Here is a 20,761-nt window from a genome sequence, read left to right on the forward strand (position 1 = left end):
CGTGAGACCCCTGGCGGGTACCTAGAGTTGAGGCTGTGTTTCATTCGTGGCCGTGGACCTTAGTACTTGCGCATGACCTCCGAACTACCTCCTCCTCGTGGGAATCGGATGGATCGGATTGCCGAGAGCGTATAGCCAAGCGAGGAGCTATGACTACGATGCCGGGGCGTCCCTCGAATGCGAGATGAATGACGGACGGGAAGGGTGCTTGTCGGTGGCGGCCGTCAGAGCTGCCTATACCGTAGGCATGGTCTCTTCTAGGGGGTGGTTAGAGATTCCACTAAATCGAAACAACGGCCGGAGCGTATCCTGAGGTTTCGTCGCTAGCGGAGCCACTACCCCCAGCGAGATAGAGTTGTCTTCTCTATCTAGGGAGTGCGTTTCGAAGCACTAGGACGATGCATTTCGACCACCTTTTAAGTATCCCTTTACGCGCGGCACTGGTTAAGTGCACATTGTTAACTCACCCCCTCGGAAGGGCAAGAGTCAGCATGTCTACCGATTAGTCTGTGGATTTGTGGGCTTCTACACCGAACCTCACAGAAGCAGCAGATTTTCCGTGCGCGGAGGTTGAGAATCTAAAACGTGTAATAAGGCCTAATCGGCCAGGTGCGCATGCTAAAGAACGTCAATGTTACATGGCATTGCGACCCCAGTGGGAAACATATGTCATCCCATAAGGTAACATCCCTATGGGCCTAGGCAAGCCCTACCATCAACTCCGGTGCTTTGGGGTAACCAATGATGGAGGCAAAATTCCCCCCTTACCCTTTCCTTTTCTTTCTCTTCTCCCACTGATTTGGCAGAGGCTTCCTGGGTTACTGAACCCGCACCCCCAGGCAATGGGTGCATCAGTAGGGGGTTAGGACGAACTCCCAGGTGGGCAATCAGTCCCACCTTAAAAATAAATCTGAACCACGGGAGTAGAGGATCCAAGCGACTCTACTAATTGAGGTTGGACTCGTATTGGTCGTGGTTTGCAAACAAACTTAGCTGGAGGGTACCGGCTAACCGGAGCCGGAGATACAGTGCCTTCTATATCTCTCCGGGAGTGGTGAAAGGCACGGCTGAAAAGCTGAGCCAGAAACCTCAAAACTCCCTTTTTCAAGGCATATGTATGGATGTGCTCTTTTCAGGGCACTTCTGAACTTGGTTACCATTGCACCACCTCGCTAGCCAAGGTATGTGACAAGTCCATGCATGTAAAATCTTCTTGGTGTTCTTTTTGAGAACACTGGGCGTCTGAGAAGTCCGCTCGGGAATATGTCCGGACGTAAAAGATCCTCATAAGTTTCAACATCGATTAGTAAAGATGGGAACATCTGTCCCCGGACCGTTATCGTCGGATTTCTTGTAGACGATATCTTACATTTTTCACGGCCGTGAAACATGAACGACGATAAACTCGTTGAGTTCGTGCGGTGTAATTCTGTGTTGTTTGATCAGGCAAATTCAAAATACATAGATTCAGGTTTCAAGAATACACTCCGGAGGAAAATAGGAACAAAAATGAAAAAAGACTGTGAGTAAAGTACGTGTATATTTCAGTATTGTTTAGAGTGTAAATTGCAACATGGTATAATGAATTATGAACTACGATTGGAAGTTGTTATAGGGTTGTTGGGTATGTGATAACGACTGAAGAGATCCAACATCAGAACTGAAATAATAAATAATCAGTGAATATTTCTCATAAATGCATCTGTCATTGCGTTCCCACCCTGTAAAGGTAAATTTTGTCTTCGACTTCCACTCCTCGAATCCAACTGAGAAGTAACGTAATTACTTATGCGTGCTTATATCGTATTTCTTAGTGTATTAAGAAGTTTAAGTCTTAAGTTACAGAGCAAGGAAAATTTTACTTTATCGTCCGCTAATTCTTTGTAAAGTGTAGCAAATTCCCCTTCTATCCCTCTTTTGTTACATGCTTAACGGACCCACTTCCGCTTTCTCGCTTCTTCTCTTCTTCATCAATGTATGGATGTGCTCTTTTCAGGGCACTTCTGAACTTGGCTCAATTGCACATTGCACCAGCTCGCTAGCCAAGGAATGTGACAAGTCCATGCATGTAAAATCTTCTTTGAGAACATTGCGCGATGTGACTATAACCAAAATCAGTGCAATAATCAGAAGTTCATCTTCTGAAAACATTGCCATTTTGGCAACTCAAGCCCACCGCAAGGCACGGAAACACTGACCAGCCTATATCACAGTGGATAGTAACAAAATAGGTAACTACTGGTAAATTGGTTACAGACCTGGACAATGTTGAGACTGAGTCGGTTCTCAAGGAAATTTGAGATCGTCTGTAAAAACTTAAATATGTCAATATAAAGGGTGTTCGGCTACTCGTGTTAGAAACTTTTCCCACAGATTCTACATCAAAAATGGAACCAAAAAGTCCTAGTGATCCTACATCTATGATCCGAATCTCAGTAGTTTCGGAGTTATTCCACATTTCTGATATAATCTGATGATTATTGTATTATTTAAGATTTCACGACCTTGCTTCAAATAAACAATACTAACTCCAAAACTAAAAGGTTTTGAATAAATCCGTTGATACCATTGAAAACTACGTTAAATTCCTACGTTCTACGTTTAACTTGAGCTGATCAATACTAAACTTGTAATTCTTCATGAAATAAGCGTTTTAGTAGCGAGAACTTTGATTTAAAAAAATTACTATGGTGATTCTTAACTACTATTTCCAAACCTAGAGACCAGCAAATTTCAGAAAACATTCTCCATTTAATATTCTTTTTAGTGGTGTAATTCCTTTTCTAATTACTTATTTCAGAGATGAAGAAATTGATGGCTGAAAGGAAAAACACCGTGGTTGACGGATTGGTAACATGGAAAACTTAAAAAAAACTTGAGGAAATTTTGAATGAATTTATTGAACTTTATCTGGGTTCGAAACCGAAATAGTGCAAATTTTTACTTATTTACCAAAACGACTGCAACTTTGATTAAAGAATTATTGTATTATTATTCTCCGCAATAAAGCATTTTTAAGATTCAAAACGTTTTTAGTTAACTATGTGATATCTTGTTAACACTACTTTGTCTAATACTGTTGTACAGCTGATGTACATCTTATGTACGGGTTTTGCGGGTTTATTGCGACGGCAGCTCGTCGAAAATACAATGTGGAGGATGGAGAGCATTTTGAATCAAAATTAAAAACGTTTCATAAATTCATTTAAAATTTCCTTAAGATTTTTTAAAAATATTATTAATCTTTCTACTTCACCAATCCCTCAACCATGGTTTTTTTCTTTTCCTTCATCAATTTCTTCATCTTTGACAAAAGTAATTAAAAAAGCAATTGCACGCCTAAAAATGTAGTACGTTTTCTGAAATTTGCTGGTCTCTAGGTTTGTAAATAGTAGTTTAGAATAACCGTAGCAAGTTCTTCAACTTTGAAAAAAAAATCCATTTATGTTTTAGTGATCAATTGACCAAGTTACTCCTTATCAAATTATTATTCTTTTTATGTAAGGTCTTCGTTGAGATAAAAAAGTCAGTGTCACGAGCAGGATTCGAACCCACGATAGCTCAAGTGGTAGAGTAGCGGCGTATTTAGCCGAAGGTCGTCGTGGGTTCGAATCCCGCTTGTGACACTGACTTTTTTTTCTCAACTAAGACCTTACATGGAAAGAATAATTAATTGAAAGAAGTAACTTGGTCAATTGACCACTAAAACGTAAATGGGTTAACCACTACATTTTTCGGTCTTAAATATACTTGCTAATAAATCGGTAGGTAAGCAATTTGTGCCGTTCACAAATATGAAACAGGATTTCGCCTATTCTCGCTGGATATCAAATAGTGGAATGATATTAGACGCCTCTAGATGGATTGTGATTAATTGTTCGGTAGTTAATTGCTCATTATTTCCCTTGATGTATGAATCATTAATCACGACATCATCCTGACGTTTCATATTTTCAAACCAACAACTCTACAGTTAATGTACCCAACATAGAAAGTGAAATTTTTCTGTAGTTCATACCGCTCTTAAATTACCTTTGGAATCGTAAATGGGAAAGTTTAATATGAAAATTGGCAAAGTGAGTAGAAAATTCACATAGTATTTCTTCTTGGCGTCTGCCAGGCAGTGAACGAGTAATTCGGTCGTCTTTGAATATCCTGATCGACTTGTCCAAGCGGCATTGGACGTGTTTCGTGTGTCATTTGAATACGTAAATGTGAAAGGAAAAGATGTTGACTTCAAATTCTTACTTCAAAACGTGTGGTGATTAGTGACCGTTAATCGATAATTATTCAGAAATCGTGAGATGCGGTCTGGTGTGATGTAGGTTTCAGAAAAACATTTTCTTTATCGTGCCAACGTTTCGATCTTTATTGAGATCATCTTCAGGGCAAAAAGTTTTTTTCTTCTGTGTAATTGTGCCATTGTTGCGTGTCGTGTCGAGAGGGGCAAAAATGGCACAATTACACAGAAGAAAAACACTTTGAGCCCTGAAGATGATCTCAATAAAGATCGAAACGTTGGCACGATAAAGAAAATGTTTTTCTGAAACTACATCACACAAGACCGCATCTCACGATTTCTGAATAATTACTTCAAAACCACCACTGAAGATGGCCAAACGCGTGGCATAGACAAAAGCAGCGAGCATGGGCAGACCCTGGTCGTAAAACACCATACTGTATGTACATCATCACCACGCATTCATAAAAAAAGAACTCGCACAATTTAAATTTTCGGTTTATTTTAGCATGTTTAATATTTTCGTATTAATTTCACCCGGCTGGAAGAAATACTACCCTCAAACAACATTATTCCTGGCCACCAATTTTGCTTCCATAATTACCAAATTCCATCAAATTCCTAGTGTGCTAGATGTCATTGCAACATCTCCCCTGGAATCTGGCACCGGGGTCTACTGCTGAAACTCAAATTCTTCTTAACTAGTTCATATTATCTCATCCTCGTGACATTGACTTTTTGATGTCAAACAAGAACTTACATAAAAAGAATAATTAGTTTAAAATGTTTTTTTTTTTCGAAATTCTAGCTACTAAAACACTTATTTCACGAAGATTTACAAGTTTAGTATTGATCAGATCTTATTGGAAATTAAACGTAGTTTTCAATGGTATCAATGGATTTGTCCAAAACCTTTTAGTTTTGGAGTTATCATTGTTTATTTGAAGCAAGGTCATGAAATCTTAAAAAATCAGAAAAAATGAACAAACTCCGAAATTGTTGAGATTTGTACCATAGTTAATTTGAACTTTTTGGATATAGAAACTACTGGCAAAGTTTGTAACATGAATAGCCGAACGTCCGTTATAGACATATTTAATGTTTTGTGCCCTGATGATGACCTTAAAATAGGTCGAAATTTGGCAGTAAAAACTAGATTTGCTTTCTTCTTCAAGACCTTTTTAGGTGAATGGACAGCTGAAGAACACTTCCGATTGAAGTCTTAAAGCTAGAGACCTGAAGAAGAGAAATTGATAAAATCTCACGATTGTATCCTGTTATTTATAAATGCTTATAGAATTACAAGTATTAACAAGCCGTGAGAAATGATCAGAAGCGTGGAAAGTCAAAGAAGCAGATAGTAAAAACAGACATTCGGACGTTTCCGTTCTTGTACGGCCGAGTCCGGCTCGGCGGGGTTGGGGGCAACGTTCGCCTTTCTCCCCCGCACGCGTCTTCAGTAATGCCTTGTCCGTCGTGAGCTCGGGTCCGTTCGCTCTCGCCGGTTTTCTTTTGTTTTTTCTTTCCGCGAGTTGTTCTTCTGAAAAGGATTACGGCCGGGGAGGAATTTTATTTGCGAGATGCACGCTTTCGGAAGGTGTCTCTTGGCCGGCACGGCTCTCCTCGTCATCACCAACCTCTGCTCGGCGCATCTGGACCTATACCTCAACCTGCAAGAAGTCAAGAGATTACTAGGTGAGTACAAATCTATCACTTTTTAATTATATTCAGGGCAAATTAGTAGTTTTTAAAGAAGAAAAACAGTTCTCTAATAATTAAACAACCTAAACATCAGTTTATATATTGTGCGCTAAAGAATGTCCCAAAGCTTTTGCCGTAATTTAACATAGAATAGAACAATCAATTTATACATTAAAAAAACTATTAAACATTTTCTTAAAAAATTACCAAAAGCGATTTTAAAACGGCATCCTTGGCATTGAAATCCGGTGCACTTGAAAATCTTTTTTGGCGGGTGTTTATCACGAGTTTATTATAAATCAGATCCGGTTGGGCGTTTGATTTATCTTTTTGTAATTTGATTGTTTACAAATTGAATAATTTGATTTTTGGATTTCGTCTAATATTGATGATCGAGTTTATACGGCTTTGAAGGCCGTCGCCTTTGAAATAGCCGGCTTGGTATCGTAAATCAGATCCTTTTTTACGTTTGTTCTGTGCCTTGTGTGTTATTTGATTGTGAACTCGTTTTACTCGAGTACTTTCTTTATTTTCGTATTTCATTCATGATCTATCTTACTATAAGTTACTTCATAAAGGCGGGTCTTTGATCATGAACAAATTACAAATAAGATCTTTTTTTATTGGGTTGTCCGGAAAATAATGCAGGATTTTAAGTTTTCATTAAAAAAAATCTATATAAAATATTCTGTTTACGTTTACAGGATTACTCATTTGTATGAATGTCAACACTTATTAATCCTCTTCCAAATGATATTGTTTGTTTACCTCTGTAGCATTCCGCTACTTGGAAATAATTCAGTCATCCTTATAATGTCAAAGCGAGAATTTCGTACGATTTTCTTTTACGAGTTTAAACTCGGCCGAAGCGGAGCCCAAACGGCTAGAAACATTAACCAAGTCTGGGGCGAGGGTTGTGTTAATGAGTGCACTGTGCAAAGGTGGTTTAAAAAATTTCGGGAGGGAGATTTCAGCCTTGAAGATGAATAAGGTCGTGGAAGGCCTTCCTCTCTTAATGATGATGTTCTGCGATCAGTGGTGGAAGAAAACCCCAAAACAACTGTTCGAGAACTTGCAGAGCAACTCAAAGTCAGTAAAACGACCGTCGCTGACCACCTCAAGGCGATTGGAAAAGTGAAAAAACTCGAAAATTGGGTTCCACACTCATTAAACGATCGCCAAAAAATCAGCGCTTTGATGTTTGTGCATCACTTCTTTGTCGAAACAAAAATGACCCATTTCTGGCCAGAATTGTTACATGTGACGAAAAGTGGATTCTCTACGATAACACTAGACGTTCTGGACAGTGGCTCGACAAAGGAGAAGCTCCAATACATTTTCCAAAGCCCCCAACTCATCAAAAAAAGGTAATGGTTACGGTATGGTGGGCTTCATTTGGTTTAATACACTACAGCTTCTTAAATCCTGGCGAAACCATCAATGCTGAATCATACTGTAACCAAATTAATACCATGCATCAGAAATTGGCAGTAATGAAGCCCTCTTTGGTCAATCGGAAAGGGCCCATTTTGTTGCATGACAACGCTCGACCACATGTGTCACGTGTAACGTCACAAAAATTATTGGAGCTTGGCTATGAAACTTTGCCTCACCCACCCTACTCTCCGGACCTCTCGCCTACTGACTACCATTTTTTTAGACACCTGGACCACTACTTACAACACATAATATTCAAAAATCAAACGGAACTGGAAAATGCATTTATTGACTTTATCAATTCTAAAAATTCTGAATTCTACTCAGACGGAATTAATAAGTTACCAACACGTTGGGAGAAATGTATTGAGAGTATGGGAAATTATTTTGATTAAAGAACATTGCTTTAAAGTAACTAGTTTCTTTTTTTTTGTTTAATACCAAAATCCTGCATTATTTTCCGGACAACCCAATACATTCGTGGTTGTTTTTCTGTTACTTGATTTTTTTATATAAATTCTTCTAATTTAGCTTTATTTAGTCTGTATTTTATCTACCATCTATGATCAATACCGTTTATCATACGGATTTAAAGACGAATAGTACAGGGTTTTGGTCATGAGTGAATTATAAACCAAACAAATCTCTTCTTTGTTTTTTGTGATTGTTTTTGAACGATAGCTGGATTTATGATCAACAAGGTATTAAATACGGGTTTGAATTTGGCCCACTTTTGAATTAATTATGGGTTTTGATCAAAAGCGAAAATAGAATCAGATTATTTTTAGGTTTGGTTGATGTCTTTTTTGCGATTTCTTTGTAAACCAGCTTTACAAATTATTTTCTGTATTTGCTTTTCATTTATATTCAATTATTTATCAATTTATAAATACGGATTTGAAAAAGCCAATTTAGAAATTATTGTTTAATCGTAAGAGAAAACTAAGTTGCCTTTTTACGTTTGATTTGTGTATTTTTCTTTTTTGGTTCTCTACTATGTACATTATTTAAAATTTTGTGTTTTTGTATATCATACATTATTAATATTGATGTACATACGGATTTGACCTTTGAAATAATTTTGGGTTTTGATCGTAAACGAATTTTAAGACGGATCATTTTATTGGTGTGTTATGCGATTCTCGACCGGCTTTATTTATTTAGATTACTTCGTTAGATTTTTTGTTTTCTATATCATTCATTATCAATATTGTTATAAATAAAGCTTGAATTCCAAGAACCTTTGAAGTAGTAGCCGATCATGAGCGAATCAGATTCGTTTTACGTTTGACTTAGGTATCTCTTTTTTTTTGTGTGAGTGATTTGTTTCTATACTAGTTTTACTTATATAGACTCTGTATTTCGTAATCAATTTATCATCAACAACTTATATAAATACGGATTGAAATTGGGCTACTTTCGAAATATTTATGGGTTTCGATTATTAACGAAAGAAAAAAATTTTTACGTTTGATTGCTTTTTTTTCTTTTTTGATTTTGATTCTCCACTAACTTTATTTCTTAAGACATTTCATTTATTTTCATTATTGTTATAAATAAGGCTTGGAAGGATGAAGGCCTTTGAAATAGTTGGCGGATTTTGATCATGAGTGAATTATAAGCCAGATCTTTTTTACTTTTACGTATGATTTACGTCTTTGGTCGTGATTTTTGTACTTGTAGTAGCTTTACTATTTAGTATCTTTATTTCATTTTACAAGGGTTTAAATAAGCATTTGAAACTGGGCTACGTTTGATATAATTGTGGGTTTTGATCATACGCGAAAAATAAGTCGGTTTCTTTTTAAATTTTTTTCTTTATTATTTAATTACCCACGAGCTATAGTTCTTAAGATTTTGTTTATCATTTATTATAAATATTGTTTTAAATAAAGCTTTGAAGTTGTTTATTTTAGAATTAGTTTGGAGATTTTGATCATGAGTGAATTAGAAGCCAGATCTTTTTTACGTTTGATTTACATCTTTGTTCGTGATCTATGTTTACCTTTATGTTTATGTTATATTTATGTTTATGTTATTGTTTTTCATGTTTACTTTACCTATTTAGTATCTATATCTCATTTCTGATCAACAAGGTTTTAAATTTGAATTTGAAATTGGGCCACGTTTGAAATAATTGTGGGTTTGGTTCATGAACGAAAAATAAGTCAGGTCTTTTTAATTTTTTTCTATATTATTTAATTCTCTACTAGCTATATTTCTTGAGATTTTATATATCATTTATCATAAATATTGTTTTAAATATGGCTTTGTATTCGTTTATTTTAGAATTAGGTTGGAGGTTTTGATCATGAGTGAATTATAAGCCAGATCTTTTTTACGTTTGATTTACGTCTTTGTTCGTGATTTATGTTTACCTTTATGTTTATATTACATTTATGTTCATGTTATTGTTTTTTTATGTTTACTTTACCTATTTAGTATCTATATTTCATTTATGATCAACAAGGTTTTAAATACGAATTTGAAACTGGGCCACGTTTGGAATAATTGTGGGTTTTGATCATGAGCGAAAAATAAGTCGGATCTTTTTATTTTTTTCTTTATTATTTAATTCTCCACTAGCTACATTTCTTGAGATTTTATATATCATTTCTCATAAATATTGTTTTAAATATGGCTTTGTATTCGTTTATTTTATAATTAGTTTGGAGATTTGATCATGAGTGAATTAGAAGCCAGATCTTTTTTACGTATGATTTACGTCCTTGTTCGTGATTTAATTTGAAACTGAACGTTTGAAATAATTGTGGGTTTTGATCATACGCGAAAAATAAGTAGGTTTTTTTTAAATTTTTTTCTTTATTATTTAATTACCCACGAGCTATAGTTCTTAAGATTTTGTTTATCATTTATTATAAATATTGTTTTAAATAAAGCTTTGAAGTTGTTTATTTTAGAATTAGTTTGGAGATTTTGATCATGAGTGAATTAGAAGCCAGATCTTTTTTACGTTTGATTTACGTCCTTGTTCGTGATTTAATTTGAAACTGAACGTTTGAAGTAATTATGGATTTTGATCATGAGAGAAAAATAAGTCGGACCTTTTTAAATTTTTTCTTTCTTATTTAATTCTCCACTAACTATATTTCTTAAGACTTTGTACATCATTTTTAATAAATAATGCTTTAAATAAGGCTTCAACGTTGTTTATTTTAGAAATAGTTGGGAAGAAATCGATCATGAGTGAATATCATAGACATATATCAATCTATATATCATAGTAAGATAAACCTTTTCCAGTTTTACAAAATATATATGAATGTTTTAACATGTATATAATATATAAAGTAATTTTGTGCTGTTTTGGTCGTGATGATTTTATGAGAATGATTTTCGTCGATTTTTACATAATTAATCAATTAGGTTTTACATTTTTTCTTCAATTTCTTCCCATTGTTAAAAAATATCGTACAACTTTTTTTTAAAGTTATCATATAAAGCGTACACTTTGAAATAGGTTGTCCAGGATGTAGATCATCGAACTTAAACGGCGGTGCACGATTTTTCCACCCTCGATCATCTCTCAAACCTACCTTGGGCCGCCTGTTTTCGCTTTTTACTCTTTCCGACGCATATCGACTTCATATATCATTAAAATTTAGATATTGGCAAAATTAGAATATGAAATTAGGCATTGCGGAAAAATCGTTAGATCCTTAGTATTAGGAGTTTTCTGTGTGAAAAACGAAAACTCCTTTGCACAATATTTTAATTTCATTGCGTTTTTATCCTTTGTTTTCTAACAGCGGAGATCACGTCTCGTAACAACGTTCGAGCCAGTTGATACGCCGTTCTCTACTGGATTAACCTGGATGAACTCACTTTGGAGAATTTGCATAAAGGATAATTGGAGGGGCGATAAGGGTTATACCTAAATGTTCATTGTTTTGTCTTATCGCCCTGTTTGTTTGTAGTCGAGAACATCTTGGGTCGGAATTTTAAAAGAACGTGCATGAAATTACTATTCTGCGTTTTGTTAATAAAGCTTGTGGACTTGTTATATTTTTCACCATTGAGGTCAAAATACTGGAAGGAGATATCTCGGTATTTCTGTAATTAAATTTATGCTTAAGAATTGACTAAATTGGGCGAAACTTGGCGGACCATGAGCCGTTTCTTTCAATATTTCTACTGATTCCAAATTAAGATGGTTCAACATTAAAACTACATAGCTTCCATTTCAGATTTTGGTGTATGTGTTTATTTTGACATTTTTGAAAAGTTAACTTCCCTTATCTGCGGAAAAATTATTTGTCAATTTTGTGTCAACACAATTTTAGCATTTAACTTACTTTAGTCCGTTTAAGTTTTAGTGGTCAATTGACCAAGTTACTTATTTCAATTAATTATTGTTTTTATGTAAGCTCTTGGTTGAGATAAAAAAAGATTGAAGATTGAAAATGGCAAAAAGAGGGAAAATTCGAACGGTTGTAGGTTGAGATGGAGAGTTGGTGTCCGAGAGGATCGAACTCACGATAGCTCTAGTGGTTAGCGCAGCGGCGTACTTAGCCGAAGGTCGTGGGTTCGAATCCCGCTCCTGACACTGACTTTTTATCTCAACCAAGACCTTACATAAAAAGAATAATTACTTTACAAGGTTTGCACACGTTTTATCACACCAGATAAGAATTATCCCGAGATTTTTAATTTTCATAAATTCAGCCACAATTCGTGTGGCTTGAGTTTTACATTTGCCATTGTTTTTATTTCAAATCGTAAGAGTTTTAACATCATATTATAAGATTAGCACGACCTGAGATAAAAAAAATTTACTTTACATAAGATTTGCATAATGAAAAACATTTTGGGCGCGTACGGTTTTTTAAGTTTCATTTACACGTAATTGTTTATTGGATATATTTTTATGAAAATTTATGTTCTTTTTTGCCCGTTTCACATACCGTTTTCTAAAAGTGCCATCTGTTTACTTTTCAACCTTTCTCGGCTTTGACATCTTTTAAAAACAAGTTGTCCAGTGGTATAAATTTTTAAAGACGACACCCATACATCAAACTTTGACAAGGTTTTTAGCTATTTAGGACCTTACAGTTATAGGTTTCCTACCTGTGACAGACCCAGAGCCCTTTTTGTGGGCGTAGCCCGAAGTTTCAACAGACTCCCCTCTCGGCTCGAACTGCTTAAATCAATCTAGTCTCGTTATGTACTGCCCATTGTTACTAAGTACAAGCCTTTATCACCTAAGCCCGGGCTTAATTTGAATGGCAAATGAATCACCTGCGGGATTTCTATCACGGGTCCTTTGTCTTCCCTCGGCCCGAGTCCTTGCTTACAGAGGTTGATATTTTTGTTGATAACCCAACAGCTGTCGTTTGCCCACACAACGGACTCGACAAATCCAATTGTTGTAGACTATATGCTTAATTGTATGCGACTAGGCTCTTCTAATAAATATCAATCCTTACGTAAAAGGATATGTTGCAATCCTTTGAAGGCGGAAGTATGATTTAAATCTCTTCGGACAAGTTCAGTGACTTTACTGAAGTTTTATTGGCTTAGTTCTAAGTTCTAAGAAGAGAAAAAGTCGAATTATACAAAAGTGTGACAGAGACGGAGTCGACAAACAAGAAAATAAGTTTGTCTTTTGTTTTGTTAGCATCATTTGCTTAATTCATTTTATCTGAATAATTTATAAGCATTTGCTGAAGATTTACTGAAAAATGCTGAAACTACCCAAGCCCGGAAGAAACTGAGCGGTCTAAATAGACGTTTTTGGACTATTTAACTCTTCTAATAATAAAATGAATAAAACCTATGGTTTAAAAGATTTTATTATAACATTGACTGTTTTTGATAATCTTTGTGTGGATGTAGTAATTAAAAAAAATTCTTGTTTGAGTTTTCGGCCTATTTTTCAGCTTTATCAGGAACATTTAAATGAATATACTTCAACCTTTTCCTAACAGAATTTCACACATTTAACACACAAGCTAAAAACATTTCTAAGACAATTTGTTGGACTTTTGGCCTATTATCTTAGGTAAGACGAAGAACGAAAAGTTAGACGAGGAAAAATCTAATTCGAATTCAAGGCTGGGTACCACAAGGAAGCTTCCTAGGACCCGTACTGTACTTGCTTTACGCTGACATAGCTGCTCTCTGTGTGGAAGAAGGTATCGATACACCAACAGACCGACTACAAATGGCAATATTCAACATCCATGATTGTACAGATACTCGGAAATTCAAAATAAACGACCTGAAACGAACATATTTACTTCACAAAAAGAAAATTAGTAGTCAAACTGAGCTAATTTTTGAAGTTCACTCAATTAGTTAAGCTATGATACTAATGGAGAAGTACAAAATTAATAGACTGTCGCATTTGTCCTGCCTTAATAGATAAAAAATTAGACTAAATGCTTGACTAGTCACTGTTTCAGCAAATCGCCATAACCCATGTTCCTTATGAAGGCTGGAAATTAGCCGGAAGCTAAAGCGAGAAACTGAAATTTGGATTTGATTATATATAATTTTTTACATATTTTATTTGTTAACTTGAATAACAAACTCTCTCTCTCACGCTCTCTCTCTTTCTCTCTCTCCTCTCCCTCTATCTCTCTTCTCTCCCTCTCCCCTCTCCCTCTCTTCTCTCCCTCTCCCTCTCTTCTCTCCCTCTCCCTCGCTCTTTCCTCTTTCTCTCTCTCTCATCTCCCTCTCCTCTCCTCTCCTCTCCCTCTAGCTCTCTTCTCTCCCTCTCCCTCTCTTCTCTCCCTCTCCCTCGCTGTCTCCTCTTTCTCTCTCTCTCATCTCCCTCTCCTCTCCTCTCCTCTCCCTCGCTCTCTCCTCTTTCTTTCTCTCTCATCTCTCTCTCTCTCTTTCCCTCTCTCCTCTCTCATTCATCTCCCTCTCCCTATGCCCCTCTCCCTCTCTTTACCCTCTCCCCTCCCTCGCCCTCTCTCTCTCACCCTTTCTCCTCTCTCTCCCTCTCTTTACCCTCTCCCCTCCCTCGCCCTCTCTCTCTCACCCTTTCTCCTCTCTCTCCTCTCCCTTTCTCTCGCCTCTCTCTTCCATTCCTAATTTTTTGTAGTTGAATTTGTAGTTATGTCTCCATTTAAGCCAAGAAGTTGTTAGTGTTTAATGTTTTTTCTTTACCTGTAGTAATGTATTTATGCATTATGTTCTTAATATGATCTGGATCATTTAATTTTTAAAATAATTATAAATCCTCTGTTCCCCCTCTACATGAGAAATATGCGATTCCTTCTACTTGAAAAATCAAAATAAATAACGCTTACAGTCAATTACATCGATTGTTTTTAATAATGTTTGTTTTTTATATTTTCTCAGCGACCATACTCAAATTTAATTATTCCTGTTTAATGTTCTTTCGTTAAGTACCAATTTACTTAGTATGGTTTTCTATAACAACATTATTCAATTTTTTTTTAAAATTGATTAATTATACAGTGAATATGATAAAATTTCGGCCACGTGGCTGGTTTTTGGAACTGCTTACCAAACATAAAATTTGAGTGTGTTGTTCAATCTTTTTAAAAAGATAGTTCCCACTCACAGTTGTTTTCAACGAACTGGATTTTAACCTGATGATGAGCTATAAGCTTGAAATCCGGATCGTTGAAAACAAATAACTGCGAGTAGCAACTTTTTAAAAAGATGTTTGACCAATGTTGTTTGATCCATCGTGAGTTACCTAAAAAAACCTTCTGGAAAAGTTACCATGTATTTAAAACTTCTTCACGATACAATTTACCGCTTCGGGGCTTAAACCTCTTCGAGCGAGGTCAGTGACAGCATAAATTGTACGTGGTTTAGTCTAAGCTGATTTGGAAACGGTATAGTTAGCTTTAAGGTCCGCCTTATCTCGCTGTTGAAAATTCCAAGCGTGCTGAAATAGGAATATTAAGTTTTTTTTGTGCTTAAATGTTTTTCTTATAGAACTTTAAATTGTCAGATTTCTTTAAGTTTTCTGTGAGGCGGAATGAATGTATGAAATTTGGTCACATTTTTTAAACACAATTTATACACAATATAATAAAATGACCATAAATCTAACCTAGCATAGCAACTTTATATGGTGAAAACATCCATATTTTTTGTTTGATTCCCCAATTCAGTTTTTAAAAAATGGTATGAATAAGTTAGATGCTCATATAATGCGATATTGCGTTTTTAAAGATAAATCTCAAAATAAAAAGGCAGTAAAATTATTGTACTATAATAGCATATGAATAAAAAAAGGGAAGGGAAGTTTTTGCCCTTATGAACATTTATGTTACATATAAAACATGAACTTTTATTTTCTCCTGGTGCAACGATAATGTATGGGCATTGAAGGCATTCCTGCTGAAATATTCAAGATTTCCGGCAATAATTTATGTACTCAAGCCGTGCCTTTACAATGTTTCCAGATTGAGACGAATTATCTCTCGGGATTTAAGTTTTTTCCCGTTGAAATAAATAAAGTTTGAAAACTCCTGTGATTTTTCAACGCCCCTAATCCCAAAGGAACTATATTGATTTTTTTCTGGACTGGGTGAAGGGTTTCCAGTAATAAAGAAGTCGTATAATATAATGCAGTATAGTACAGTATTATTTAGTGTTTTTGTTCTATTTATGTTCCCGAGCGCCATAAACTTGTCTAGGGTGTCCCCATTGTGACTCGACTCTTCTCTCTCTTCTCGACTATGTATAATCCATATTATGAAGAATTCCTTGTTTGTTGGATTTTTTTATACAAGAAGAAGGGTGAATTTTTTGTTTCTTTGTAAAACTGTACGGCGACGAGTTGTTGATTACATGTTAACCGAGTTAAAATTGACTCAAGCCCTGATAAGACGGTTTTGCCGTTGCCCTCGCTCATAAAACTCCTCGGAATGTTTAATCGAGGCTTAACCTGCAATGTTCTCGGCAATTAGGCGAATAGTTGTTGAAAAGTGTTGCGTGCCCGTTTGTTCCTAATTCAAGAATTATTTCACAAATACAACTATTTTTGACCTTTTACGTTGTATTTGTTATTATTATATAATGTAGACAATTTATACAAATTTTATGAGTTTTAGTATGGTTAAGTTGTTTGGGATAGAGATTCAATCATCATTGATTATTACAGGGGGGAAAAAACAAGAAAATCTTAACTAGATTACATATTTTTGTCTGGTTAGAATAAATCTTTTCTTTTTTACTGTGAAATCTGTTTACATATGCGAACCCAAGCAACCCCAAATACGAAAAATATAATTGGAAATAATTTCAAGACATAAAGAAATAATAATAAAATAATGTAAATAGTATTAAGCACCCAGAGACATCGTCAGCCCTTGCAATCACATGTAAAATGTTCTTGATCAAAATTAGAGCAGAGAATTAGACAGAAACATCATGACAAATAGCCAAGCAACCCCATAAGATGACTACAAGAAGAACCCTTAGTTTAATCTTGGGGATTAAAACCGGTAGTGCCTTATTCCGTATATACATCCTACAATGTCTCAGTGGACTATAAAGGAGAGGAAGAACACAGGAGAACATCAGACACAATGATATGGTATACAGATGGCTCCAAAACGAAGGAACCGGATCGGGCATTTACTGTACAAGCCCAAAACATGAGCAATCAAACTCATTAGGGAAGTACACTTCGGTCTTTCAAGCGGAAATACATGCCATCAGTGTTTGTGCCCTGGAAAATTTTAAAAGAGGTTACACTGACAAAAAAATCCTTATAAGATCTAATAGCCAAGCAGCCATTAAAGCATTAGCATGTAAAATAACTACATCAAAATTAGTCAGTGAACCTACAAAACATGGGGAAACACAACAACCTGATGATATCTTGGGTGCCAGGGCACAGAGGAGTTTTGGGTAACGACAAAACAGACAGCCTGGCTACAGGAGGATCTGCAAGACCTGAACTTATACTTGGGATAACAAAAACAAATATAGAATCCTCCATCGCAGAATGGATCCAAACAAAACAAAAGAGAAGTGGATAAACTCGAGCAGTGCTAGACATAGTAAACTTATGGTGAAACAACTCACCAAGACTGGCAAAAGCATTGCTGCAATTGGAGAACGCCAAACTCAGAGGAGTGGTATGACTACTAACCGGTCACTGGCATCTGAGAAAACATCTATACAACATAGGCATATAAAACGATGATCCCATCTGAAGATTATCCAATGAGGAGGAGAACTCAGCCACCCATATCATCTTCGACTGCGAAGCAACAGCTCAATGGAGATTCAACCTAGCATACAAAAAAACTTAGGTAATGAAATTGTAGCAGCGACAGTCAATGACCTGATACTTCAAAGGGAAGGCTAGAGTATTGCACTGAACTAAGGCACTAGGAAGGTACAATAAGCCAGAAGGCTGCAGTGCCTGGGGAGTACAAACCCCGCTTTCTAGTATCCTTATCACCATACCATACCCAACCCAATTATTAAAATCTAACATCGATGATGGCTTCATTTATTTATTTTTTTTAAACGCAACATCAGAGGGCGTATCAACCCTCAAAGGGCATCTGGATTCGAACCAGAGACTTTTACCTTACAGCGTTGTGACATCGCCTTAACCATTGAGGTCACCAACGCCCTTCAGAAAATGGCTTTGAAAAAGCAAAACGTCGTCACTCTCTATTCATCAACTTCTACTATCAAAGAACCTCTTAGAAGAGAAGTCAGAGTGTGAGAGAGGAAACAATGCAAACTCACTGCACAGTGGGCATTCAGTCAATTTTAACAAGTATCATCAACGCAGCCTCAATGGTCATAAACTGCACAGATGCAGAGGACACGCAGATGCAGAGGAAACACAAGTGGTACAATTCTTCGCAGGAGTTTGTTTTGGAACATACGACACCGTGGAAAAAGTATAGTCAAATAATCACCTTCGTCATAGAATACAGCTTAATTTTCAAATTAGCCCGATAGGATTGTTACTATTTTATTGTTCACCCCTCAGACCTATTGCTAAGAAAGCAATAGTAAGTCCAGTGTAAAAAGCGATCTAAGTCGACTGGAATTTACGACCCTCCGGGTTTTATGGAGACTTTACTGCGCCCTTTGGTCGATCCACTTGTTCAAGTCTAAACATCAATGCGATCTGTATCCAATTCACACGCCATGCTCCATTTTGTAAGCTAGTCTTTCATACACGCTAAAAAAGATAAATCAAGGCAATAGATGTCAAGAGCCCTCCAAGCTTTCGACTGTTAACAAATTAATACAAATTTCTTGAAAGAATGCATAAACCTTTGCTTAAAATAACCATATCATCTTGACCTAAATGGATCGATGCGAAGAGAAAATTCGTTTTAAACAAATATAAAGACCTCAATAGGATGACATGAAAAGCACCGATGGACTCTTGATGATCTTTCATCTGAACTGATTATCTCACTTAGTAGAATAATCTTAAACTGGCAGGACACTGCGGAAGAACACGTGTAAGTACGATATTAAAAGGTATGACCTAGGCAGTCTGAACACATCGAATAACCAACAAAACAAACCTTTCTTCAATATGTTCAAAAAAGGAAACATAAAATGGAACATAATTAATATAATTTGTTCGCCCCTTCTGACCTTATCATCATCGCTTCATCGCCCCCTAGTAATACTGGTCTGCCTAACTTCGCTGGATCAGTTTTTCTCCCTTCTTCCTGTGCAAGGAAACGGTTGACAAAATAACGCCCAGACCTACCACTGAAATGTCAAAACGCAGTTGAATGTGGTAAATATGATGACAGCACACGATCGAGGAAAGGACCTCGCAGAATCTCACCTCAATTACCTAGCATTCTTGCTGATTATCGCAACTTTGATCATCCTAACAACCAATAATGTTGTTAATGGGAAAATCAGTAATGATTAATGCTGACCCTTGTAAATAACAGAACAAGGTCAATAGTATACACCGATAAGACAAAATTCGATACTATACACAGTAAATTAAAAAAGAAGGAAAGTTATGGTATTATTTATAGATTTAGAGCCTGGAATGACAACATTACCCCAGGGTGGTGATTTGTTTAAACCTGGGAGGGCCGTGACACGTAATGATTTGACACCTGTAATGTTATCCCACGTCGTAATTCATGGTTCTCCCCCGGAATATTAGTGTCCGTCGGTGTAAATCATGATTTTATGGAATGTTGTAACATACGATTAAATTCTCGGTATTACGCTTAATCAGGGTTCGCATGTTTGCCGCTGGTCGGCTCGTTTTGGGCATTTTACTCGATGGCGCCTGTCAAACAATTTTCAATTATGATTGGTCTTAAATCATGGATTGAAACCGGCTCTGGTCATATTTCATGTCAGGTTTACAACAATATAAGGTCAAATTCGTCATATTTTCAATCACCTTCTTTTAAATTTAGGAAAAGAAGGAGCAAAAAAAGAGTGAAAATATGAATAAAAGAATTTGATATTTTGGTGCGTGTTATGTTTGGAATTTTGTATAACTTTGTGATAGATCAATTCTTTTGTCAAATACAATTAATTAAAGTTTTTAGTTTAGATAAAAAAGCCAGTGTCACGAGCGGGATTCGAACCCACGACCTTCGGCTAGATACTTCGCTACTCTACCACTCAAGCTATCGTGGCTTCAATCCACTCGGACATAACTTCCCATCTCTCCACCTTTTGAATTTTCCCTTATTTTTTCCATTTTTCAACTCGAGTGGATCGAAGTCACGATAGTTCAAGTGGTGGAGTAGCGGCGTATCTAGCCGAAGGTCGTGGGCTCGAATCCTGCTCGTGACACTGACTTTTTTATCTCAACTAAAAACCTTGACTTAAGATATTAATTGGTCAAGCGGACCACGAAAACTAGTGGAGTTTTGTAAAATGTTGACCAGGAGGTTGTTGTATTTATTTAAAATCAAAGGCTTTGTAGTAATAGGAAAAACATCGCTTTGTGTGCTTATTTCGTGAACTTCTGAATATGAGCAACGTTGATATTATGGATAGCAACGTTAAAAGTATAAAAATTGGTGATATATTTTTATTTTTGTTAGGAACTGTTGGAGGAAAACGTGCCTAAGAGATAAACAGTTTAAAAATGACTCGTTTACTTAAATAATTGTGATTCTACGAGGACCAATTTTCCTCCTCTTATTTTTTCTTGACGCCCGGCCAAAACGGTTCATAGCAGGACCGCGAAGGCTTCCAATTCCGTAAATCACATTTTTACGTAGATTTTCCCTCCGCGTCGGTGCAGTTCATTAAGCCCGGATTTGTGCCCTATATATCACCTTCAGGCCTCTCGAAATTAATTTGGCCCTTGTAATGACCGGTCCCGAGCTATTTACCAACGGCAATAAAACCGGCCGACTCTGCCAAGAAAGATAAACATGTAACATGTCTTGA

At 36.2% G+C, this 20,761-nt stretch overlaps 1 protein-coding gene across 3 annotated transcripts in view; it reads left to right on the plus strand.

Moving 5' to 3' along the window:
* The first annotated feature begins 5,691 nt into the window (after positions 1–5,691).
* LOC106662337 (tyrosine-protein kinase Drl) overlaps positions 5,692–20,761 on the plus strand; it is a 144,168-nt gene continuing 129,098 nt past the window's right edge. For all 3 annotated transcript variants that reach the window (XM_014386368.2, XM_024224982.1, XM_014386369.2), the window contains exon 1: positions 5,692–5,935. In XM_014386368.2, the coding sequence (XP_014241854.1) occupies positions 5,821–5,935 (115 nt within the window). In that variant the 5' untranslated portion in view covers positions 5,692–5,820. The remainder of the gene's footprint in view (positions 5,936–20,761) is intronic.

The sequence above is a fragment of the Cimex lectularius genome, unplaced genomic scaffold (genome assembly GCF_000648675.2).
Source record: "Cimex lectularius strain Harlan isolate CLEC.00 unplaced genomic scaffold, Clec_2.1 scaffold19, whole genome shotgun sequence".
In the NCBI taxonomy this organism is placed as follows: domain Eukaryota; kingdom Metazoa; phylum Arthropoda; class Insecta; order Hemiptera; family Cimicidae; genus Cimex; species Cimex lectularius.